The sequence below is a fragment of the Psittacula echo genome, assembly GCF_963264785.1.
Source record: "Psittacula echo genome assembly, chromosome: Z".
In the NCBI taxonomy this organism is placed as follows: Eukaryota; Metazoa; Chordata; class Aves; order Psittaciformes; family Psittacidae; genus Psittacula; species Psittacula echo.
In genome coordinates, this window is record NC_137742.1 from 88713490 (window position 1) to 88739763 (window position 26274).

Below are 26274 nucleotides of genomic sequence, written 5' to 3' on the forward strand. Positions count from 1 at the left end.
ACTGACACACCATTCCCAGCTATTAAAAGCACACTGCAGAATAGTGCATACTAAGCATGAAGTCAGATTCACCTCGAGCATAGCTCCATGGATGCCATTCATATTCACAGGCAAGTATCTGGCCTATTCTCACCATTCCTTTAATCATTCTATTATATTTCAGAAATTCAGAATGAGTCCTATGAAAAGAGATGTCACTAGTCTGATTGTAATAAATGATCACGCTATTTCACAGAAATAATTGAGAAGATTTGCTACACTTCAGCTTTACACTAGAGCCTCTGCTGTGAGAACTGCGTGGAGTTCAGAACCATTAGCAGTCCAAGGAGAACTGCCAAAACCTGATGCTAACTAGCAACAGTCAACTAAAGCCAGTAACTATCTTCTTACTGCAAAAGAGTAAACATTATATTATGTCTACAGCTTTAGGATTATTAAGCAGAAATACGTGTACTAAAAAATGAAAAGTGTAAAAAAGATATACTCCAAAGCTCCTGAGAGCTAGAACTGAGAACTGCCAGGTGATAATAAGGGTCAGCCAAAACACAGTAAGGTATTTCAGTTGTAATTAAATGGATGGAACTTACCCATCTGAAATAAATAAATAAAATCTTAGATGTGGAGCATATTCTACAATTTCCAGTCATAGTAGGGAGGAGGCAGAAATTTGTTGGGTTCCTTCAACTGCAGCACGTTCTGTCCCCATGACATAGCTGATTAGTAACTCTTTCCAGTTACAGTAAAAATAAGAGCCTCATTTTATTGATAAGGAATTTAAGATCAGAAATAGTCTGCAGTGTAAAACCAAAGTAAAACCTCAACATTTTGATCTCCACACTGATTTTGAAAACTACGCTTAAGGTACTTGCACAAGTTAAACAGAGGATCAGTGAAAGAATTAGCACCTAATCCATCAGACCATAATGCTTTCCCTGGCACGTACTGAAGCCAACTTTTATTTCTTTATATATAAAATGAAAGCTGCAATTTTGACCAAAAATACAGTAACTGTTAAAAAAAATTACATTGCAAAGACACTATTCAACTATACCTTTTTAGGAATTAGAAGGACAAATGATCAGATAGGAAACAAAAAGTATCTACACAGCAATGGCAGCTCTTCAGAAGACATCATCTCCTTTGCTTACAAAAGCTATTTGCAAAGTGAAACAGCTGTATTCTATGTTACAGCTACTATGTTAGCTACTAAAATACAACAGCAACAAAACCATTTTTAGCAATACTAGTAGTGTAAAAAAAAATAATTACAGCAATGTAAATGGTGACATTTTAGTCATACTGCCATTTGCTTTCACTTTCATTCAAAATCACAACTTCCCCTAGTGTATAGCAAACAGTAAAAATTATTCCTGTCAAACCACTGTAACTCACAGTTTCAACACCAGACTTCTTGTGTCTATGTAGCATGCCCATAAACATACATTATACAAATGTACAAACCCTTAAGTTCTATAACTGACCAATTCTATGACTGCATAAATAAGAATCAGAAGTCAGTTAAACTATAGTTAATCAAGTTTTACATAACATACAGCTACACAAATTTCAAAAACACAGAAGAATTTCTTTTCAAAAAATGTTATTCTCAGCATTCAAATATGGCCTTTTATTCAGTTTTTCTACTAGGAAATGGATTTCTGAGAACATAAAAGGCTTTGCAAATAATTATTAGATTAGTAAACAATAGCACAATACTACTGCTTCACTATTTCCACAGCAAATAATAAGCCTTGATAAATACATTGTTAATAAAAAGGTTTTTTGTTATCCCAGTATATGTCCATCCAAGGTTTGGGGAAAAATGGTGGCAACAGCAGACAATTTTATACAATCCACAGCAGTCCCTTCATACTGATTCTGCCTTCACATAGTTCCCACTAAAAATAAAAGGACAGCAACACCAGGTTCTACAACATCCTTCCAGGATGGATACTAGATTTACAGGGATGCAGCAGGAGCTACAATCTGAGCTTTTCCCTCCAAGCTCCACACTGTGTGACTTGCAGTAATACCAGATGTAGTCCAGTGCTCTCTAAACTCTTTTCCCACATTGTTCCTGCTGCCAAGAACTGCAAACAGTTGCCTCCCATGCCTATTCCCCTATTGCCTTTTCTCCAAATATAACTTAATGACTCAGACATTAACATAAAGCATTAGGTCATCACAGTTAAAATCCCTAATATACCTGTGTATGTATTTGTGCGTAGAAGCATGTACATACACATACAATCACAGTATAGACCAGCTCTAGTAGTCTATCCACTGTGAGAAAACTTACATGAGATGGAGAATCCTGTTTAAGCCACAGTGCTCATCTCAATCACAGAGATCTGTTTACACAACTCAAATACAGTATGCATACGCACAATTTTGATATCTACTGATTGTGTGTTACATATATTAGTTTTAAATACTAACACATAACTCATACCATTTTACATGCAAGTGCATGTACATACTACATGCACACACTCATACACAGCCGGTAGTATAAAAATACAGGGAAGACGACAGAAAGAAGCCCTGTTACAAATAAGCACAAGACAACAGAATTCTAGCCATCCAAAACCAAAGCTCACCAAGGTGCACAAGAACACCTACGAATGCCAAACTTGCAACTCAGGTGTAAATCCACACAGAAGGGAATGCGGACGCAGGACAGCGCGCCCATTGCCTCTGCACCATCTAGTACATCACACACACCTGCCACATGGCATCACAGCTGCATAAGCCACCCATGGTCCTCCTGTCTGTGCTCTCAGGAGCACACCTCCCTCTCTCATAGGACATAAATTGTCCTAAACTTCTCCTGGCTTATGCCAGTTTGCATTATAACCTGAGTGTTTTCAGCACAGTTCTCACAGTACACTGTATGAGGTGAAAGACTGCCCTTTTAACGATTCCAGTCTGTAACAGAAATGTTATAGCAGCTCATATCAACACAGCTTAGATCTCAACCAGCTCACATAAGGGTTAAAAATAGAAAGTGCTATCCACTGGTTTGCTCTGATGTTCCTGTAGATATTGTCACTGGATGTATCCTCAGTAGAATTCTATTCAACACCTCTGTCTTTAAGTACAAAGCTGTAGGCTGTAGCAGCTTTAGGAAACATAAGTATCCTTTTTTCTGCTGCACAGTATCTGTGTGTGAAATTCTCTAAAGGGGTTTAAGTATTTACCCTGAACACTATCAGACAGTTTCTAAAATTTTCCTTATCCTGTTGCAAAAACACTTCAAAGAGAATCATAAACACAGTCCTTTGTGCTTTCAGCACACACGTTGTTTTGGAAGCTTAAGTCTGAATTCCCTCAGAATTGTAAATATTTTTGTCTGAAAGATGTGCAATATATCTTTACCCTTAAAAAAAAAAAAAAACAAAACAAAACAAACAAAAAAGATTGGTAGCAGTTCTACTGCACATGATGCTGAATCCTTTCTCCCATTTCTGACAGCTAAAAATATTGGGGTCAAGCAAATTGGTACCAAAAAAAAAAAAAAAACCAAAGTCTTCAGGATGAGATTTTATTGCTGTTGTTGTTGAAGATAAAAGGTACATTTCCAAAAACATCTGGCTCCCAGTGTACATAAAATATAACCTGCCCAAAACACATTTATTTAAAGGGTCTGGCCTAAACAACAATAAATAATAGATAAGAATAATAGATAAGAAGAACCCCAAAAGACAAGAAATATGGCTAAAATATGGGTCTTTGAGCTGCCATGTTGTGCCTAAATTTCACAGCTCATTAGGCAAATACGATCGGCCGTCATCACATGGCCCTCCAAGAAAGGAGTGTGACACTGCAATATCTACGCATAACAGGAAAACTAAAAGAGAAATTAAAATAATACCTCAGAAATTCTTGAATTTTGCCTGACAAGGTCAAATCAATTCAAATGTCAGTTTAGTTGCTCTGCATTTTCTGAAAAAGGCAACAATCAACCACCCTGTTTGTGATCCCATTATCTATTTTTTTTTTTTTAATGTAATTGGTTTCCTGTTTAAAGGGCCAAAATCTACAAAAGCTAGGAGGATTCCCCTTAAAAGCATACTTTGTCCTATAGCTTTTCATGGTTATTCTAGAACTGAAATGCTCTGATTTAAATACATATTTAAGCCCTTGTTTTAATTTGATAGGAAAATTGAGAATAACAGTACAAACATGACCAGTAAAAATAGTTTAAAAGAAGTTTTAAAATCAAGATGAAAGTTGTACAGAAAGATACCCATTTGCACAAAATGCCACTTTGCTTTTTATAACTATAGAATGCGCAACTTCTGCTTTTACACTGTATTTATAAATTAAAAGGTGTGCTGCATTTCATTATCATTAGCTGTATTTTGGGATGCCAAAAAGCAAAACAAATTGTGTAACGACGACTTGTGTTTCAGTTGCGTCGTTAAGAATTAGCTCTTTAAGATCTATGTTTCATTCTTTTAAGTAAGCTTTTTATTGTAGGCAAATGGTTAAGCTTTTAAGTATAACTCCAAATCAGTCATATTTTTCTCTACATTTTAGTTCTATGTTTTTTTCATCTTGCCAAATTCCTGCATAAATAGGTGGGATTAAATGGAGCCAAGCCTACCTAACATAATTATATACGTTGTGATTTTATACTGCAATGAAACTGATACATTTTAATAATCCCAGTCTTGGCTCTTACCCACTAAAGTCAATAAAGGTTATTAAGGCCAACCACCATATAAATACATTGCTACATTGCTAAATGGAACTGTCAAAGCAGGAAATGCAATTCACGCCATATAGCACTACTAGGGTCTTCATTTATTTTATTCTGTTGGGGTTTTCTTAAAGGAACAGTAGATATGTTAAAATAGTCTTTAAAGATTTGATATTGAAGTATAATCATGTGTGTTTACTTTTCATTCCGCAAGCAAAAAAACATTTAATTGATTTACCTTTTACTTACTCATATGTGAATCAACCTAAAACAAAACAAACACAAAAAGACTGTAGGACTTCTGCACTTCTCACTGATTTGCCGTGGTGTTAAAAGATTTTCATAGCTAAAATAAATGTCAGATTGCAAGGTTTGCATGATATCAGACCCTGAGAGACAAATTGTCTCTACACTGAATCTCAGAACAGCTACAGCAAGACTTCCTCACATCACATGAGATTTCGGCTTTTCAGACTTCTCCTTACCCAGAAAGCCAAGCTTGTACAGTCTTTTTTCAAATGGTAACTCTCCCTTTGAATTCAGCAAGCATTTATCCTGATGTTGCAGATGATAACGTGTTAATCTTGGATGACTTTTAAAAAAAAAAAAAAACGCTCAAACATTTGAATAGCCTTCATATTTTCAAGACAGGAGAGAAAAGACAAGAAGATTGGTTAAACTGCTTTGGATTTAATAGTTCATAAACTCATGAGGTAATATTGTGGGAAATGTGATGTTTTATCAGAATGTCATTCAAATGAAAGGTTTAACATTTACATCACAAGAGCAAGCTCTAAGTAAAACTATCCTCAGGGAAAGAAATGCCAGGAATAAACATTATGATAAAATTGTGTGCTTGCTATAATGTACAAAAATATTAAATAAAGCCCAAAGGTTTGAAGACACTGGGTTAAACTTCCTGCAGTATCATTCTCTGCTATGACATTGGAGTAATTATAATTAGCATAATCAGAAAAAATTTTGGAAACACTCTAGACATATATGTAAAATATATATATAAGTCAAGACTTGCTCAGTTCACACACAAAAGAAAGACAAATACATTGTTTAAGTATTTTCATCTAAGAAATTATTCCTCTCAAGCAAAAATATTCTTCTGAAAAAAAAAAAAAAAAATCAGCAATTCTAAGACATTTTTATTTTTAGCATTTTGACCTTTTTTTTTTTTTTTTTTCTTGTTAAAGAATCCTCCAGCTAAAATTACAAATTTGGAGAAAAAAACCCGTTGACTGTAGACTACTGCATACCTTCAGAAATACCTTTTTGATTTAACTTAATGCTGTGGAAGCTAGGCATGCACCAAAACACTGCACTTTTTATGTTAAATTGCTGTTGAATTTGTTAACCCACAATTGATTTCCTGTGTTATGGAATCTTAGAGATTACAGCTAACTTGAAGCAACAGGGATAATTCTTGATGTTAATGCTCCATTTCTATGTATTTTTATTAAGGCAGTGCCTGTTGTTGCATTAAAACTGCGGCTCAACATTGCCCCCTACTGTCATTTTATGAAACACTAAAGGACAAAACGCACGTTAAATCCCCCAAACCCCAGCCTATCTCCAAGTCCCAAATACAGTAAGCATCAAATTTACATAGAGACTCAACTAAACAGACATTCTTAATTAACATTCTCTTCTGTCTCCTTCAATAGCTGAAATTAATTGTGATTAATATGTTATAAATCATAAAACATTAAAGCAATTTTAAAATTAGAAGCAGCTTCTGTCTTGGCCAAACCTTCAGCTTGCTGATAAATATCATCCTGAGGCCTGTTGAAAGGAGATACACTGATGCCACCATGTTTCTAATTAGAGACACATGGTAATGTCACGCCAATTGCAGAAAACCTAACTCTTGAGAATTCCGGAGTTTGCTGTTTTGCCATGTTCTCAGCACACAATGGATATAAAGTAACAATCAAACGCTCTTGTCTCGACCTCATCTAAGCCTGTGTTACAAGAGAGTAACTTGTCATTTGAAAGAAAAACAAACCAAAAGACTTTTTTGAACTTACAAAGGTCATTCCAGAATACGAGCACACAGGAACAAAAATGACGGGGAAAAAACAAACATAACAAAACGCATAAACAAGTTATTAATAATGTCTCCCTTTTGTAAGGAAAGTTTCATGTTCACTGATTCCTTACGGCAAGTGATACCACAAATGAAAGTTGCACTTTTCCACACTTATGTCCAAAACCAGCCACTGCTGGAGAAGCTTACAGTACTCCGGAGCAGTGTAGTATGTCACAGTTCCCTCAGAACTCAAGAACACATTCTTCTTGCACCATATCTCCAGAGATTCAAAACCACCTCTACTACAAATCATATTCAGCATCCTCAGCTACATTACGAACTTTTCCAAGGCAACTAATTGTAAATTGAGGCTTATGCTGTGACCAGGAGGAATGACTTGGAAGGAGCTTCTACCACAGACCTATGGATATGGGCAAGACACAGCTGTCAATATTAGCTCCATGTACAAATCTAGAAGCAGGCATGCTGACAATTGTATCAAACACTTCACCAGCAAAGTTTCCCAACTGAGTCTCTACTTGGAAAGCAACAGCAAGGAAGCCAACAGCACTGGTCACTGAGTCTGTTTTCAAGGAAAGTAGGGATGTACCTTCAGTACACAGAAACCAGAATCACCACAATTATTCGAGAAACTATGATCTCCTCTTGTTGGTTCTAGCTGTGGTGTAAGTGTGCAAGTGGGCTACAGACAGATAGCTGTACCTCCAGACTATCAGTTTAAGTCTCAGCTTTCCTCAGATGCATTCGCCACTGTTGTCATTGGCAGAGTTGCCAATCTTGTTGTTGTATGACAAAGTTGACAATGCATCGTTTCATGTACCAATTCATCTGATGTTAATATGTGACAGTCATGGTATGAGGCTGTCAAACTTCAGAAATAAAGTCAGGAAACAAATCTTGGGAGTTTCTGATCTTGATTTGCTCACATTTCTTCTGACTACTGGGGGAGAAAAGTAAGAGATTCTTACTTTTCATATGTTCTGAATAAAGTTTAAAACCTGTTACTGCAGTACAATTAAAAACGTAATTGTGAGTGCTCTAAGAACTAAGATCCAAAGGTTTCAGAAGATAAAACTAGTACTTACCATAATCTCCATTTTTCTCCAAAATTCTTCTAACTTAGCAATAGGCTTTAGCCACCAATCAGTGCACTTCAAATACCGCTTGCCTTGAAACCAAAACTGCCTAAGCCACTCAAATTCAACCTGCAAGATAAAAACATATGGCAGCATAAGCATCTATGTTCATTATTTGAACGGGGTAATGCATGAATCCAACTATTTGTGAATAACCCAAAAGAAAAGGAGATGGTTAACAAAGTACTCATTTCTAAATGCACTGTTACACACACCTGTTTGTTTCTATTCCACATGAATTTGTGACCTGAGCAACTCCCTTCAAACCTAGAAAGGTGCAAAACTCAACTCTTTCCCTTACATGTGATATATGTACAATGAAGATTAAATGCTCAGGTTTAAACACAATTCAGGCAAATATGTAACAACCCTGGCTTACTTTGATTACCATTGTGGTTTCAAAATATTGTGGGTCAAATTCAAACCATGTAGGTTTCAAAATATTTCAGTCATATAAAAGATTGAAAAAACTTACAATACTAAAATTGCTAGAACACAGTCTAGCCAATCAGTGTGGAATGAGAGCATGGCATTATAATGAATGATAGTTTACTGAACAATCTGGTTACCAGATCAGCTATCAATAACTTTTGGGTTGACTGGGTGTCCACCTGAGACACCAGAGACACCTGCCCTGAGGAGGCAGACCTGAGAGGAAATGGGGTTGCCAAAGTGGCTCATGACACCTCTGCCCAATCTCCCATTCAGCTAAACCCTCCAACACAGAACAATATGCGCCTACCAGGAGTGCAGGTCCCAGCTTTTTGGGGCATTCAAAGTAACAGGCTTTTCTAGGATGAAGCTTTGTAGAAACCATGCTTTACAAAGAAAACAAATCCCCTACTGAAGCAATAAAAATTCCATCAGGAGCAAGCTAATAGTTTTATTAAGAATAATGTAGCAAATGACGTAATATTTCACTAGTTCATGTTTTTGAAAAATTGCATATGGATGGCCATCAACTTTAAGACAAGAGAAATATTAGCTTACTAAAACATAATACAAATATGTAACTCATCAAATATTCTTTAAGCAAAATAATGCCATTTATCCTCATTTCCACTGAGCCTTTTTTCCTTTAATAGCAATCCATAGTTCTGGTCTTTAGAATTCTGTATTTATCTTTGTTGTGGTAGTTACATTTCACACCGAGTTCAAAGCTGCTTTAATCATTATTTGTACCACAAAGAAGTTTTTGTTTACCCCTGCTCAGCTCCAACCATGCAAACAAACACAACCTGCCACAGAGAAAGAATAAAGAAAACTGCCCAAAGCTGTCACCTAACGCTTTCTTTCCTGCATGGGTGAACAGAAAGGCTACAGAAATCTGAAAGTGTTCCAGCTAACATTAACTAAATGTTTGGTCAATGTATGCTAAAGATTACATAAAGATATTTATATTTGCAGTGTATAAAAAATATTAAAGCAATTTTATTGGTAAAAATATAATGAAATTACTAGTTGGTAGCCACAGATCTTAAAATATTTTCCAAAAACGTGACTGCTAGCCTACTGACTTTTGAACACAGAAGTCTGATGACAACTTCCTAAAAAATGCTGAAGGAAAGTTTGCTTCCTCTACAGTATTAACGAGGTATAAAGGATTACGTTATGGTTTGCTAAAGAAAATCACACAGATTTGGGAAGGCTGCGCATATCAACAGTCATTCAGAGGTTTAAGCACTTGATACTTTTTTCTTCTCTCCCCCCCCCCTTTCACTTCTTTTTGGTTTTGCTGGCCTCTACCTCATGATGTCTGGCAAACAGGTTCCATGAAATGAATCACAGGAGGCCAATAATCAATAAATTAAAAATTAAAATCAATGTTACAATACGGCACATTGTGACAAGAATATTTCAGTCAATCTGATTTTGACTAGACATGTTGTTCTGTTACATTAACCTATGTCATTTCAGTCTAATTCAAGCCTGGCATCTTGGCCAAACTTTAAATGTATCTTGATCCTACACAGAATACACAACCTGACACAGAACAGTTGCTCTTTAAGTGTTTAGCAACAGGCTAGCTAGTTTTCTGCAGGATTAGCTGGTCTCATTGGAGGTCCATGTACCAAACTGCAACATGCGGCCATGTAACAATGTGGACTACCATTTAGGAGGGCTCTCAAACTCAAGTCCACATTTGTCTCACTATGCTCCCACTGAGCTCTAAACTGAGTTAATAAAATGGGGGTTGGGGAGAAAACCAATGTTTCACCCACCAACTTAGCAATCAAGCTGCTTGGCAGGTGACTGCTCTGAACTACCACATCTGAACAGGTAACTGTTGATTCTGGGGAAAAAAAAAATCATCTTGATGAGGCAATGGCAACATGATTTCTCTTTGTTCTATTCTTGTTTTAGATATATGCAAGCATAAATTCTTAGATTTGCTAAAAATCTCAAGAAATTCCAGTTATGCTAAGTTTGATATTTTTAATTAACACATGAACACTTCTTACAATACCTCCATTATTAAGTACAGGTGTTGACAAAAACATGCTATAAACTTTCCAAGTTCTCTTAAAAGCTGTATGTCCTCTTGCTTTAATTGAATTCTCTTCAGTAATATCTTTTCCTGTAGCAGGAAGGCGCTGCTGTCGGCTTGCCTCTTTGAACAAACCCTCCTGCTAGCTGTATCAGTAAAAAATCCCACAACAGTAAATACGGGAGAGAGACAAAAAGCTCAATTCTAGCCTTAGTGGAATGGAAGTTACAGAAAATTCATCTCCTGTGATAAAACGAAAGAAGTTAACAGCTCTTACCAAGATTTTGTCAAAAAGGTTTTATTTGGAGACTGCCATGCATCAGAGCAAACTTTACTTATCATTAGAAAGATTTTACATGACTGAAGAGGACAAAACTTACTATAGAACTTTATATGTATAAACATATAAAAACATATGCTGAGCGTTTGAAGGACAATGTTCATCTCCTAATTAATTTTCACTTATGACTTATATCTGTGCAAGTAAGCTCAGAATCAGGCCTCATTTATGTAACCTCAACATATTTTCAAGTTGTCCTTTAAACAATGATTAAAGGCCAGTTTTAGGTTATAGTCAATACAGGGTGGTAAAAGGCCAACAGTAGCATTTGACATTTTGTGAGGCAGTGCTCCTCAGTCAATTATTTAAAAGTATTGGTTATTAAATGCCACACAGGTAGGTGATCTATATTTTCTCTTTGCTGTACTAGCCAGCCACCAACCACACTGTCAGCTCATGGTGAAGTGCTAAAACATACTAACCTTCCTTTGCAATGACCCCGATGTCTAACAACGTACACCTTAAACTTGGCTAGCCCAGGCTTTTCTACATCCCTGTGCATTCACCACACTTAAATTTATCTATAGCTGCCATAAAAAAAGATTTGTTGTATGCAAAAGTGCCAGTACCTCTCAAACAACAGAACAACCGATTCAGTCTTAAATTTTAATCACAGTAAATTAGGGCTGATAATCACAGCTGAGCAAAAACCCTGATAAGGACAAACCCCTACCTTTTCAAACTTGATTATTTACTTTGAAACCTGCTACATTATCAACAAAATCTCCAGATGCTAAAAAAAATCCCTTCCTCTAGTTTTTTACCTCATAGTGAAGATCCGATTATTAGTTTGGTATTGGCAAATAAAGAAGCCTAGAAGCTACTTCACACAATATGAACTGCCACCAGCTTTTGCATTACTCTGAGCAAGGAAAACAAATTTTCTTTGAAATATGAAGAACAGGCTGGCAATGATATTTTCTGCAGATTTCTTTTTACATGTATGAGCATTTACAACATCTGTCCAGCAGTGTTTTATTACTTTAAAAAGCATTTACTTGCCAATGGATTTCCCCAGGTCCTCTGTAGCTCTGTTTGGGACATACCCAGCCACTGTATATATTTTGGAAAGTAAAGTGTGATTCAGTAGGAGTAAGAGATTCACATTCAGTGAACTCTGCGAGATTATTTATTTCAGGATAAATTATTACTGGCCAAACATCAATCTGATTGCTTAAAGAGGTAACTTCAGTCTCTAATGCTACTAATGCATTGCTAGGCTATAATACTTCACAGCCATTCAGGTAATTACTTCTGTTCACCCAGCTACACTGTTCACTGGATACCGTGCCCTTGAAGTATTTGTTCAGACTTCAAGCCCACAAGCTACTCAGACAAGCAGCACATGAACACCCTTAATTAGGGTTATCTTTACTTACAACTACAAAGTACATACTGGTAGTGAAGTGACTCACACTTCTAACAAACAGCACATACCTTGCGATTACTCAGATATTCCTTTGAAGGCTGTTTTAGTGAGGGAAACCATGACAACAAAGCTAAGTCTCAAGAAATATTAAACTTCTACCTGGCTGCCCACTACAGGTGCTAAAAACCTCCTCAGGTTAACATTTTTTCCACAGGAATACCTCTGTCAAGCATCCAAGACAGGGCTCTGATAAATGAACTCCGGGAAATCTAACATCAGTAAAGACATCTCCCACATACTCACCCATACCTCTTTTAGAGGTTTCTCTGCCCACCACAAAAATGGAAAAAACTAAGTCTCCACCTATGCTTCAGATCTTTGTTTCAAACCCACTTTATCAGCATTGCAAGTCAATTTTCCTGCCCAGGAACACAAAGGTGAAGGCACAGAACCATACCTCATTCTTTCAGACTTGCTCTTCAGCTTTTTCCCTCTAGCAGACACAGATAATTCATCTAGTCCTTATTTGACAGAACAGTTAATTTCAGCACAGACTGTGAATCTGAGCTAAACTACTATATTTTGGCTTAGTCACACATAGCCTGAAAGTACTGTTATGGTTTTGTATCCAGTTAATGATCTCCAATGATTTATTCAGAAGTGTCAGCAAGAGTGGTAGAAAACCCTAACCCAGAGCATTTCAGGAAGATAAAGAATCTAGAACAATAGCTGCATCTAGTTATCTGAGTTAAATCCTAAGACAAACTTCGTTATGATAATACCTGAAAATAAAATACAACTGTATCACCCCTTCTAGAAATGGGAATACTACCTAACTTCAAGCTCATGACCTGTGGCCCAAAGGAATAAAGAAAAGTCCACAAGGAGGTTTAGAACTAGCACAGAAAGCCGTGTATCAGACATAAACAAACAGGCAAAATTGTGTGGCAGTTCTTCATTAATTCTGTGTTTGGCTTTTTTGTGCAATTTTGTCTTTTGCATTTAAAAATACTAACAAACTAAGGGAAAAAACCACATAAAACAACAAAAAACCACAAACAAATGACCAAGTCCTGTCCATGCTGATCAAATAGACTCATTCTCATCAATACACAGTTTGATTCTATAAAGAAAGAAAACACGCTCTTGTTCTTTACCTGCCTGAGAAAATTTGAACCCTGAAAATACAAAATTTATCATACAGTGAGTAAAAGAAAGCAGGAAGCTTTTATATGCAAAAAAAAAGTTGCATTAGCCTCAGAGATCTGTATGGTTTTATTTCAGTGATGTTCAAAAGAGAAATGTGCGTTTACCACAGTGATAAGCCACTAGTGATTTTGTCTACTTGTGCAGCAAATTCATGAAATGTAAGCGGCACTTTGACATACGGAATTTATCCTTCAAGTGAAGAGGTGACCCTGGGATAAAGAAAATTAAAAAGAGGTGAGCGGGCACTCTTTTTTCAAATGAAATATAGATCCAATGTGTCCACTAAGTCTAAGAGAGCAATATGTACAAGTTAAACAATGATTTCTGTTACAGTATATCCCATATGCGTAACAGGAAACATCCCTGTATGTCACATAGCAAAATTACTCAGGTGACTGCAAACACCAGGGGCTAGTCTCTCACCTGATGTAAAAGGCACATGTCTTTGATGTTAAAGGACCGGTGCAAATTTACACCAGCTGTGCATGTGGCCCTAGCTGTGCAAACCACATATGCGTGTAGTTTTATGGACTGAGCCTGATTAATGTTTTGTAAAACCCTGCATGCATCAAACTTCTTCAAATTGCTCTAGGAGCTGTTCTGCTAAAAGTCAAGGGTGCAGATCTTTTGCCATCACTATATTCCATTTTACCAACTGTAAACAGAATACAGATAAAAATGTGCTCTCTGAAGTTTTAGTAGCAATATACAATGCTATATTTCCCAGCAGACAGCAATTTAAACACAGTTTACACAACTTCTAATTTGAGTGAAAATTACTTAGGTACTACACAGTTTCCAAAGCGATCATACTTTGTAGAAAGAGAGCACAGCTCCTTAAAAATGTCTGAATATATGAGTGCTGTAAAAAACACTGGTATTTAAGCAAAAAGTGGTTCAGAAGTTTGTGTCAACTGGTTGCTATAGCTGTTTTCAAAGACAGATGAGTGCTTTACAGTTAGGAAGAGCTGAAAGCTGTGAAGAAGAACAATCTTCCAGAGCAGCTAAATAGTCTGACATGTTAAACTCCTAACACATCACCTTGACTACATTTTCTGTGACTTTAAAAGAAAAAATGAAGAAGTACTAAATTTAACATCTTCAGAAACACTACCCTTGTAAGAAGACAGAGTCCACTGTGTCACATTCCTGACTCTATCCACTACGAGAGAATAAGCCAAAATACATTTCTTACGATATCGCCTACATTTATACCACAGGAAAAATAATCCATTTCCACAGTTTTCCAAAATACTGTGGTATTTTCAGTTCATTTGTCAAATCAGTGTGCTTGTTACACTGCCAGCTTCAGTGGAAACCTGTGAAAATTCATGTTACACTTGCCTATGCTGTAGCACAGAACAACCTGTTTAGGTATGTTCCCCACAGTTATTTCCCCACAGTTATTTCCACTGTATTTTCTTCAGAATATACTTTAAAGCACATACTCACAACTGTGTCACACCTGGCATTCTGTAAAAATCTGGTTCAACACCTGAGGAATAACTGAAAAATTTTACCTGCTCTTTCCCTCTGAGTTTTTTCAGCTTTCCTTTTCTGTTAGAGAAGCATTAGAGTAGTTTGGTTCATTCACTGCACCCAGATTTGGTGTAGTACTACTGAAACCACTCTTGTACTCTACCAGCAGAGGGATCTTAAAAAGGAAAAATGAAAACTTCATGGGAATGAAAGAATCCCAATTACTGTTCCTAAGCCAAGCCCCCACCCCCGCATTTCAAACTTGTACAGAGCAATGCCCTGCGAGCAGCTGAACACACTTAATTCCAATTAACTCCACGAGCACAATGCACCTCTCAGAACCTGGCTGAAGTATTTACAGTGCAGATCATCTCACCTCATTATGTATTTCTTCTGCTTGCTTTATAACAGCAGTTTCCAGTGATTTCAAAGATAAAGCCATTGAATCCAGGTCAGTCTGCAAATTCTGGAGTGCCAGTTCACATTGTCCAAATATGTATTCCAATGTTCCTCTTGAACACTATAAAGATACATTAAAATATACACATATAGCTACTTCAGAATACTGAACTATTTGCTTCTCAAATATACTGAACTATTTGCTTCTGAAATATGTAACATTTCTTTAATTCATGATCTTTTAAACATAAGCATAATGCCTCCTGAAGTGTCTATACAGTTATTAATGTAAATTATGCAAAAGCCTAATCTATCAAACATCTAGCCAGTCATTACAGCATAGACTGAAAGGGAAAAGAAAATAATTCCTTTTCAATTTACTTTACGAGTATAGTATACAAAACCTCAGTCATACTTCCCATTGTTTCCTAGCCCATTTTTGACAGTATTTCAGAACAAGTTGTATTTGCCCAGTTGTACGGGCTTCTAGTAACACAATGGACCTCAATATGCAGCCTGAGAGCTGTTTGCTTACAAGGCACAGAGAAAATGAACAAAACAATTTTGCGCTTCAGCTCCTTTTGGTTTTCATTAAATTTCCTTCAAAATTAAAAGTAAATTTGTAAAAATTCTTTTGAAACAAAAGAAGACATCTTTCAATTACTTTCAATTGTAAAAGTAATTTAACCTGTACTTTCAGTTAAATTTCCAGGAATAATCTTGAATAAGGATCCTCTGATCTCATATGCTTTGTAAAAATTATTTCCATACTATGCAACTTGAAGTCACAACAGTTTAGAAAGACAAAGCATAATCACTTAATAGAGAAGCTTTTCATATTTTAAAAGTGTGAACTTTCCTGCAAAAGCAACACAGGGAGAGGAGCAATATGTCAGAGCATAGAATGATTTGTCTTAAAAAGTACAGTGTACTTTACCTCAATGCCCAGTTCAAGCAAGCAGAATCTATATGTGTCTGGGCAAAATCGGCCCCTTTTTATGTTACAACTTATACGCATGTTTATTTCTATGTTTGGTGCTATTGCTTCATTTCCATTCTTCCACAAATTAGGAAAAATAATGGGGGAAAAAAAAAGAAGTCTATGGATACATGTATCTCTCTTGTTTCAACAGCAGTACATTTTGCCTTTCTGAAAGAAGAAAGTGGCAATTGTTATTTTTTTTAGTATCTTTTTACAACACTGCCGTTTTAGCTGTCTGTATGCTTTCCCATTAGAACATTAAATTAACAAAAATACTGATAACACCATGGAAAACAACAAGAAGGAGAGGTCTAGTTTAATAAAAAAACTAAACCAAAAAGGTGTCTTCACACTTGTGAATACCAGGCCGAAGCCTTGTTTTCTCAGAATGACTTGACACGAGTAACTCTATCCCTTTTCAGCTTCTTTAACTGTCAGATGCACAGAAAGATCCAATTTAAAGCATACTCATTACTACTCTTAGTTGTTTTGACCTCCTAAAGGACATTTTTGCCAGTGGACACGGATGACATGTTTTGAGTATTTCTATCTCATCATGAATATTGCTTTTCAACTGGGATTAGGATATGATCACAGCAAAAAAGTTTTAAAACATTTCAGGTGAAAATACAGTTGTTGCTACAACTTCCATGAGTAATCCACAAGGTGCGGTGTGCCACTATTCTTAATTCACATCTTATGTGCCCAACTGTGAATTTGGTCAAACTACCAGTGCAGAAACAAGTATACCTCAATCCAAAAATAAACAAATAGCAGTTGTTCAAGAAAATAGTTTGAGACATAAGCACAACTGTGAGCTACAGTTCTGGGTAAGACAACATGATGCTACATATTCATACCAGAGTATTAGCTTTATGAATGACTGATACTTACATCTGCCACTCTGTGAGTTGAGCTGAATCGAGGTGAAAAACCAGCCAGAACACAGTGCTGATGTGTCATATTGAGGTCATCTAGGGACAGAGTAGAAAACTGTAAGTACAGGGAAAATTGTACTTAATAAAATTTATTCTGGTTTTAATAAGAATTAAATGCACTACTATAAGCATTTAAAGAAAAAAAAAATATAATTCAGTCAGATAGAACTAAAGTTCTTAATAGAACTCTAATGGTTAGCCAAGCAAGATAACTATTCGCTGTTTGACACAAAGATCTCTACTCATATTCGTTTTCTCCCAGTATATATAGATCAGAAGTAGCAGTTCCCCACCTCTTATGGGGAAAGTTCAACTAAACAATTATTTCAAAGTTGAGGATCACTTTAAACAAAAGACTACTCAGAAATCACAATCTCTTTCCTCAAAAAAATCATTAAACAATACTGACATTTCTTGGGAAAAAAATCTAAGAAAGAAAAAAGACAAAGATATATTATTTCATCTTTTTATTCAAAACTTATCTGAAGTTCTCCCTTTAAGTCAGAGTCAGAGCCAAGACACTGGGAATTCACAAAGCAGAAGCTGCCCAAAGACCTATCTCCAAGCATTGCATTTGTGACTTTCTGTAACCTGCCAGAGGGCTGCCATGGACTTGAGTTCACAAAGTGGCTTCTTAAACCCTATAGACAGAACCTACTCTGTTGCCATTAGAGTTCTGTCGAAATTACCATAAACAAAGAACGCGTGAATTCTGACAAATTAGCGTTTTTTAGAGAGAATATATTCTTCTGGAAGTGTTCAGACTAAACCTAGTAACCACACTCACCGTTACACTGAAACCCAGTCATTAAGTGCTTTCAATTCAAACGGCTTTGGTGTCAAAATTATGCTGCCCTCTCAACCTTAACAAGACACTAAGGAAAATCTATCAAAAATTTCTATACGAGCACTCCTGGGTTATAGTTTTGTAAGCTAGTAGACAGACACTAAAAAACCCATGCAAAACTAGGCGATCTTAAGTGGCACCCAGCAAAAAAACATCATGGAAAAAGTTAGAAAAGAACAGGAATAGAGCCCTACAAGACGCTAGTTAACTTAGAGTCTGTATTTTCAACAATATCTATTCTCTCAGGAACAGGAAGACAAGTGTTATGGAACAGGTTTGAATTCCCATTGAGAAAGTTTAGATGAGAGGTTTATTTTTTATTTAAATCACGTTTGCAGACAAGTGCAGTTGAAAAGCTTGAAAAAAAATGCTCCAAACCAAAAAGAACATAGGTAAAAATTACTTTCTACATAAACATGAGGTTTAAATTGCATAGAGACAAGTCTTACAAGGGCCACAGAACAGTATTATCTCTAGACATTGCAATATTTAAATATCATGATCACTTTCAAGAACTGCAACAAAAATTAAAATCGAGTACTTCTACCAGCCCTTTGAGTGCCCATTCACTCTGGTGTGTTTTATGTAGCAAACACAGCATTAAAAGTATTACATTTTGATTTGCACTGTTACTCAAACCCTTGGTAAATCTTTCATTGTAGAGCTACCCCTTGAAATTGCTTCCAACTGTCTCTAATTCTTTATGGATCTTAGAAAGAAGCCTACAACTTTAATTTAAAAGTTTATAATTCATCTAAAACTGTAATTGTACAAAAATAGCTGAAGCTTCATGGATTGCATGTCTCGAAGGGTATCTGAAAAATACGGTTTAGGTCTTAAAACATTAAAGTTTTGCTTTTCTTTTTCTTCTTCTTCTGAAAAATACATTAATTGAAAAGAAAAAGCATTCTTTGTTAAATTGGCCATTGTCTATTTGGCAGTAAAAGCTTTTATTCAGATACAGAACACTACATCCAGATTACTATTTTGGTGTCAGAGCCAACCCAAAACTGTTACCTTCCTTGGGCACCCATGTCAAAACTACCATGGCACTCTTGTGGTTTTAGGTAAAATATGATACATATGGAGTTAACATCATTTTTACAGGACTAAACACAGATCCGTGGTGCTTGAAAACACAGCCTCTTCAGTATTATGCGTAAAATACATGCCTATAAATGTAGGGGCATATGTATCAGTCCTGCTTTGGAATACTGCATGCAGGCGAGTTATCTGCCTAACAGTTCTCCTAGATTTGTGGTGAAATAACAGCCAAAATTGTGCCTTTTCTGCCACAAAACTGTGGGCCCTTATCTTGCCACAAATTCAGGACAGCTATGGCAGGGCCATCTCAAGCCAGTATCTATTACAAAAACAAAACCTCACAAAACTTAAGTGAACCATATAATGCATACGAGAAGTGACTTTTTATTTTAAATCACTGTTAGCATAAACTTCTTGCCTTCCATATGGATGTTTACAAGATGCTTACACCAATTAACTAACTGCTAGGTAAGAAAAGTTTTGAGAATTGAACAATAGTTTTCTGCTTGAATGACTGTTCTTCTCCCAGAGTTTTCTCACAGCCATGGAAAATGCTGTCATATGCACAGGCTATTTTTCTTACGAATTATTGAAATTCTAAACATTAACTCTATTAACTCTAAAATTAAATCAGAAAAGCTACTTAAATCTAATACATGCTAAAGCGCAATCCTGACCAAAGAGAATTTTCTCAATCAAAGCCAAATCACACGTATTAAAGCTATTAGTATTTACCTGTATTAAGAGGATACCATTGTGCCACCAGTCACTGCACAAGTGTGGATGATTTCTTGCACTTCAGGCAGAAATATGCCTAAATCAGTTTCCCCGGACTACAAATTATATTGTAATAGGCTTGTTTGCATTCAAAGGAGCACAACTTGGTTGGTAACAGACACTTGGTGTTCGGATCTTGGAAAAAAAGAACTTAATTTTTCTGTGTCAGATGGAGCACCTAAGAAACAAGGGAGACTATTTCCTGCATACATGTGTAGTGAAACCTGTATTTCTTTTAAATGGATTTTTTAATTCTTTTATTTCTACTATTTCTGCCTGCCACTTCCCAGTGAATTATCTGCCACTCTACAACCAGATCCCATTATAGGGCTACAATAGCTGAGGCAAGATTTATTAAAATAAATTAATCACATGTATGATTATGTACAGGTGGCCAAAGCCACCTTGGAAAACAAAGTTATCAACTTAAAATGTATACTTTGGAGGTCAGATTCTGACTTCACAGATTTAGCACTAAGCAGTCATAAGAAAGTCGAGCAGATCTGAGTAGTTGCAAATGCGCAATTATTTAACACTGGATTGCCAGCTACAGAAACTTCAGATAACACACCATATGTAAAACACAGTTACAAAATGGAGATGGAGTTTTTTATTTAATACAGATTATTCCTCACACCTGCAGGAAAAATTAAAATGAAACAAAACAAACCACAAAACCCAAGCAGTACAAAACCATCTAATATACTTGGTGATTTAATACATTTATCCATACAAGGCCTCTGCAAAGTTGGTAACTGACACAGAAAAACCTACGGGTAAGGAGAGGTTAAGGGACTTGCGAAATCTTGCACTGAAATTCTGCAAAAGAAGGCTTAGAGCTCCTAAAACTAATACTACTTTTTCAACACATGACCATCCTTCCACTGTCAGATGCAGACTATTATTCTCTATGCAGACCCCCTTATCTCAGTGATTTTTCTGCTAGTTACAGACAGCAGATACCTTTTGGAATTTGGATGCTGTCCCTCAGCTGTACAGACTTCAGCCATCCTGTTCTTTGCTCAAATACTCAGCTCCCAGCACCGAATCCTCTCCAGTGCTTGAAACTATGGCCAGCTCCTCTTTTCTTTCTGATCCTATTCTTTTCAGACCCTGTCTCTGCTCCGCCCACCCCTCACTGTACTCTCCCTTCTAGACACCTGAATCACCTGGGCACCACCAGCAGAGACACTGAAAGCCATGTGCTTCCATAGCCTTTGTCAAAAGAACAGACTCATGGATAGGTGTATGTATATAATTTAACTAACACAGGTATACTTAACTAATTCTTCTACTTTAATTATCAGAGCAACAGTGAGGAGACAAAGTATTTGGAGAGAAACAATGACTGTACACCCACGTTACCGCAGACTAAGACCTAACAAAGACAAGGTAGAAAGAACGCCAATCCTTACTGAAAGGAGCAGGGACTAAAGACCACAAACTTACTACTGTTAGGTAAAGTACTTCCCAGGAAACACAAACCACAATGGAAAATGCTCTCAGAATGAGCAACAAGGGTTAATATCATCTTTTCTATCTTCTTTCAAGTGTTCTTCCTGAACCTTTTAGACAGTTGCCTTTTTGTAATCTATTTCATGAAGCAGATAAAAGATACAGTGGGGTTTAAAGCACTGCAAAGCCTTTGATATTCCAAACACCACAAATACCTACAAACAAAAGTTTGAAATGGACTAGTGCTGTTTGTTTTCTTAACTACCATAAACAAATAAAGAACGCTCTTTTAAACCATATTATAGTGCAATCTGCAAAAGCACCAAAATGATTTCCCACCACCTCCAATTCTACTTGTATCCAACTGCACACAGTAGTTAGGTTTTCTCCTGTTGAAGCAAACTAATTTTACCATAGGTATGTCAACAAAAAGCATCAGGAAAGTGTGTTTTGTTCCTCAAGAAATTAAGGATCAACTGAATACTACTGTCACAACAGAAAGCTAGAGGAATGATCTGTCCTAATTAGAAAAAAAACGGTTTTAATTTTTAAACAAGGAAAGTGTGCACAAACAAAACACAGAAAGAACTAAAAGGCTGAGCTAAAAAAAAAAAAAAAAAAAATCTGGGATTTGCTCAACTTCATGATCAAAGTTTGGTAACAACAAATACGTTCCTGGGGTTTGAAGTCTTAGTAATCAAGGAATGCAGCATTTGGATTAAATGTGGACTCAGGAAGGGAAAATAAAAAAGGTTAAAAAACTCCAACACATTCAAGATGCTAGAGAGCAAAGAGGGTTCAAGTTAATTTGTGGAAATAGAAGCACATTAAATATCTAGAAATAGTTTAATGAGCCACTATATACATGTGGAAGTGTTTCCATAAAATACTTATCTTTAACCACAAGCCAACTTCTGCAATGTGTGCACCCTACTCCTGGTTGGTTAAGAAAATAATTTTCTGATGCTTCTTGAACTATAATTTGCTGGGGGTAGGGAGCAGTAAAAGATTCCAAGTTCATCTTCACGCTGTTTTAAAAGTCTAGCCTTCAAGCAAAAGCTTGATCTATGGGAAACAGCTGCAGAAAAATAAATCTCCCTTTGAAAAAGCCCAGAATGTATTTTTGTTAAGTATGTTTTGAAGTCACAGTAGGAAAATTAGTGAAAATTGTAAATCTGCTTGCAAACCTGGTCATGTCTAACTCAAAGATTAGGGGAAAGATTCCAATTTAATAGTGAGACCATGACAACCCTAGTTAAGCATGCTCTAGGACAGAGCAGATGGGGCCTTTTGCTCACCTCCATGCGTTTTGGATTTATTGCATGCACCCAACACGTTTCATATTAGACACCCCTTGACTGTGTACTTGAGACAGCAGGGTTCAGTATGCACTTCCTCCCCAGACCAATATATTATTCTAAATTGAGCTAACGTGTTTCCGTTTCTTGAGTGATATAAAGTTCAGATTTGAGTTTTTAGGCAGCAGATTTGCAGTCATTCACCAGATTTTTTTTCCTTCATATTAGGAAAAGTAAGCCTTAAAAAAATCCCATAAATATCTGTCTTACTGAAAGTTTTTTAATTTTCAATTTTGTTTAGTTCTGTTTATACAAAATATATTTATATTATTGTAATAACATACTTAAGAATGGATTTGATCACCTCGTATTTAGTAATAAGATATTTAAATTATGACTTACGATTTCATCTGAAGAAGACTGCTGAGAATACAGGTGTAAGTTTATATTTTAAGACTGCATTTTACTAAATTTCTACCCAGAATAACAAAAAACATTTTACAGTGTCAATGAAGAGAGGAAGATTGCTAAATGTCTACTAGAAATGCTAAAACCCACCCCCAATCTCTTTGTTACTTTGATATACCCATTGATCAGCATTTACAAGTTACTGTAATTGCACGTTACTATTAGAAATATCAAGTTACCACATTTTCTTATCTAAGATTTGCATGTACAATATCAGGAGATAGTTGGGGTATTATAAGTACAGGAATTGGCAAGACCTGACTCTTTAATTATAAGCAACATAATGAAATAGACATTTTAGTATTTTACATCAGTAGAAAGTAGAAATTACATTACATCAAGATTAGACCTACAGAGTTGCTAAGGTTTTTGCTAAGTTGGCTGAGCCAGAAGTACAAAACCAATCTTATTAGTCCTACCACTCAGTCCCTGTACATTGACAGCTACTACTAGCTGCAGTACTCTTAATATTATATTTTCTAGATGCCTTGCATGCTGCTGACACCGCTTTTAAAATAATGGCAGCAAGAAGACTTAAGTGAGGTTCTGGAACATATGATGTCTAAATGCACAAAATAAATGAATCTGAAATGGGTTTCTTTATTGTCACATTACTTTTTAAACATTTTTCATATTTTATCTTTTAGATGGCATCCTCAAGATGCTTACTTTTAAAAGTAATTTAAAAAAAAAATCTGAACAGTAAGAACACCACTAAAACTGTTTACGTCCACTTATATCGTCTTTCACTTCAAGTGAATATGATAAGGCAGTTCTCCTGTAGACAGAAACAATAAAACAGACAGTTTGAGAATACTTTTTCAGACTGTATAAAATATTTTTTTTTTTTATAATTGAGGAAAAAAAAATACAAAGGCCATGGAAATGCAGAAGACATTATCAAACACCTGGTCTACAGAGCTCAAATCTGTAGCTCTCCACAAAGTAGTAATAAGAAAGTGATTTACACATCATCTTCAAAAGAATGTTTAATATATTCTGTTTCCATCTAAACATGATCATGATGTTATGTATTAAATAAACTTTCTGACCTACCCTTCATATAGCACCTCAATACTATTATTTTAGTTACTGTATAAAAATTCCATTGGGGAATAAAAAAATGGTCTTATAATTTGGTAACAAACCAACCACAGTTATCTTGCGATAAAAATACTGAAGCTAGATCCCTTCTTTTATTAACTGCCTTCTCAATCTGTTGCCCAGAAAACTCTGTAAGCACAAACCTTCCAGTCAGGAAGGATTAGTTAAGTTTACTTGATGCCTGAATTGCTTTTGCACAAAAATGGATTAATAGTTCCCTTTCTAGGAACGTTTAGCTGCCACTTAAACTTCACTTTCATATAATACCTTTGTTTCCCTCCATGCTGCTACTACGCAATAGCCTCACAAGTACAGAAGAGAGGCACATCTACGCCACTCTGCCAAAGGATCTCACATCTTAACAGTCGATCTGTTCATGTCTGAACACAACTTAAAGCACAGTGTAGTTCTTTTACACAACACACTTCATTGATGACAGCGCAAAGGATCTGATGAGGTAACTAAGAACAAAGAATGGTATATTTGGGGCTACAGAACTGGACAGGGGTAGAGCAGTTGACGTCATCTACCTGGACTTGTGCAAAGCGTGTGACACTGTCCCACACGACATCCTTGTCTCTAAATTGGAGAGACACCAATTTGATGGGTGAACCACTCAGTGGATAAAGAACTGGATGGATGCCCGTACGCAAAGAGCTGTGGTCAATGGCTCGATGTCCGGCTGGAGACCGGTAACGAGTGGTGTTCCTCAGGGATCGCTGTTGGGACCGGTCTTGTTCAACATCTTTGTCGGTGACATGGACAGTGGGATTGAGTGCACCCTCAGCAAGTTTGCCGATGACACCATGCTGTGTGGTTCAATTGATACGCTGGAGGGAACCAAGCCAAGTGCAAGGTCCTACATCTGGGTTGGAGCAATCCCAGGCATGGCCACAGCTTGGACAGAGAAGAGATTCAGAGCAGCCCTGCAGAGAAGGACTTGGGAGTGTTGATCAATGAGAAAATGAACATGAGCCAGCTTCAGTGTGCGCTCACAGCCCACAAAGCCAACCGTATCCTGGGCTGCATCAAAAGGAGCGTGACCAGCAGGTCGAAGGAGGTGATCCCACCCCCTCTACTCTGCTCTCGTGAGACTTCACTTGGAGTATTGTGTGCAGTTCTGGTGTCCTCAACATAAAAAGGACATGGAACTGTTGGAACAAGTCCAGAGGAGGCCATGAGGATGATCAGGGGACTGGAGCACCTCCCGTATGAAGACAGGCTGAGAAAGTTGGGGATATTCAGCCTGGAGAAGAGAAGGCTGCATGGAGACCTCATAGCAGCCTTCCAGTATCTGAAGGGGGCCTACAAGGATGCTGGGGAGGGACTCTTCATTAGGGACTGTATTGATAGGACAAGGGGTAATGGGTTCAAACTTAAACAGGGGAAGTTTAGATTGGATATAAGGAAATTCTTTACTAAGCGTGGTGAGGCACTGGAATGGGTTGCCCAAGGAAGTTGTGAATGCTCCATCCCTGGCTGTGTTCAAGGCCAGGTTGGACAGAGTCTTGGGTGGCATGGTTTAGTGTGAGATGTCCCTGCCCATGGCAGGGGAGTTGGAACTAGATGATCTCAAGGTCCTTTCCAACCCTAACTATTCTATGATTTTATAATATGTTTTTTCAGATTGCCCACAAATGTATTGCTTGCAGTAAGTAAACTGGTTTTTATAGTTGTTGGAAGATGAAAGTGAAAGGTAAAAATGAAAAGACTGTTCAGCCCCGTAAGCTGGCAGTGTGACAGGTCATCCTAGGGACATTCCAAGGAGTATTCCTTCCAAGTCACAAAACAAAAAGGGAACAGCGCAAGTGCTCTCAGTCTTTGAGATGATGTCTGTAGAGCCAAGTCACTAAACAGGCAAATAGGATATTGTCAGATGCATTTCTCATGTTCTGAGTTGTGTGATTTGTAACTAAGTTAGTTTAAACAAAAATGATATTCAAGTGAAATACAAGCCACAGGAAGGAACAGATTCTGTGTCAAGAGTTGTTTTTGCTTCAGTTCTTGCTTCTATTCTTTCAATGGGAAAAGCTCAGTGTGTGAGCTCAGCTGCTCAAGTATATGAACTTAATTTAATTTTCTTTTTTTAACCCTCTACGCTTCAGACATTGAGATACACTTAGGAGTATGACAGCTCTGTTCATTATGAACTTGGTATAATCTCCCTATTGGAA

At 36.7% G+C, this 26274-nt stretch overlaps 1 protein-coding gene across 1 annotated transcript in view; it reads right to left on the minus strand.

Annotated features, from left to right (window-relative positions):
- Positions 1-26274, minus strand: part of FTO (FTO alpha-ketoglutarate dependent dioxygenase) — a gene marked incomplete at its 3' end in the record, with an annotated part of 260739 nt that overhangs the window by 162550 nt on the left and 71915 nt on the right. The window contains exons 5-7 of the mRNA XM_080637393.1: positions 17064-17143; positions 15165-15308; positions 7853-7972 (exon numbers count right to left, since the gene is read on the minus strand). Of these exons, the coding sequence (XP_080493519.1) occupies positions 7853-7972; positions 15165-15308; positions 17064-17143 (344 nt within the window). The remainder of the gene's footprint in view (positions 1-7852; positions 7973-15164; positions 15309-17063; positions 17144-26274) is intronic.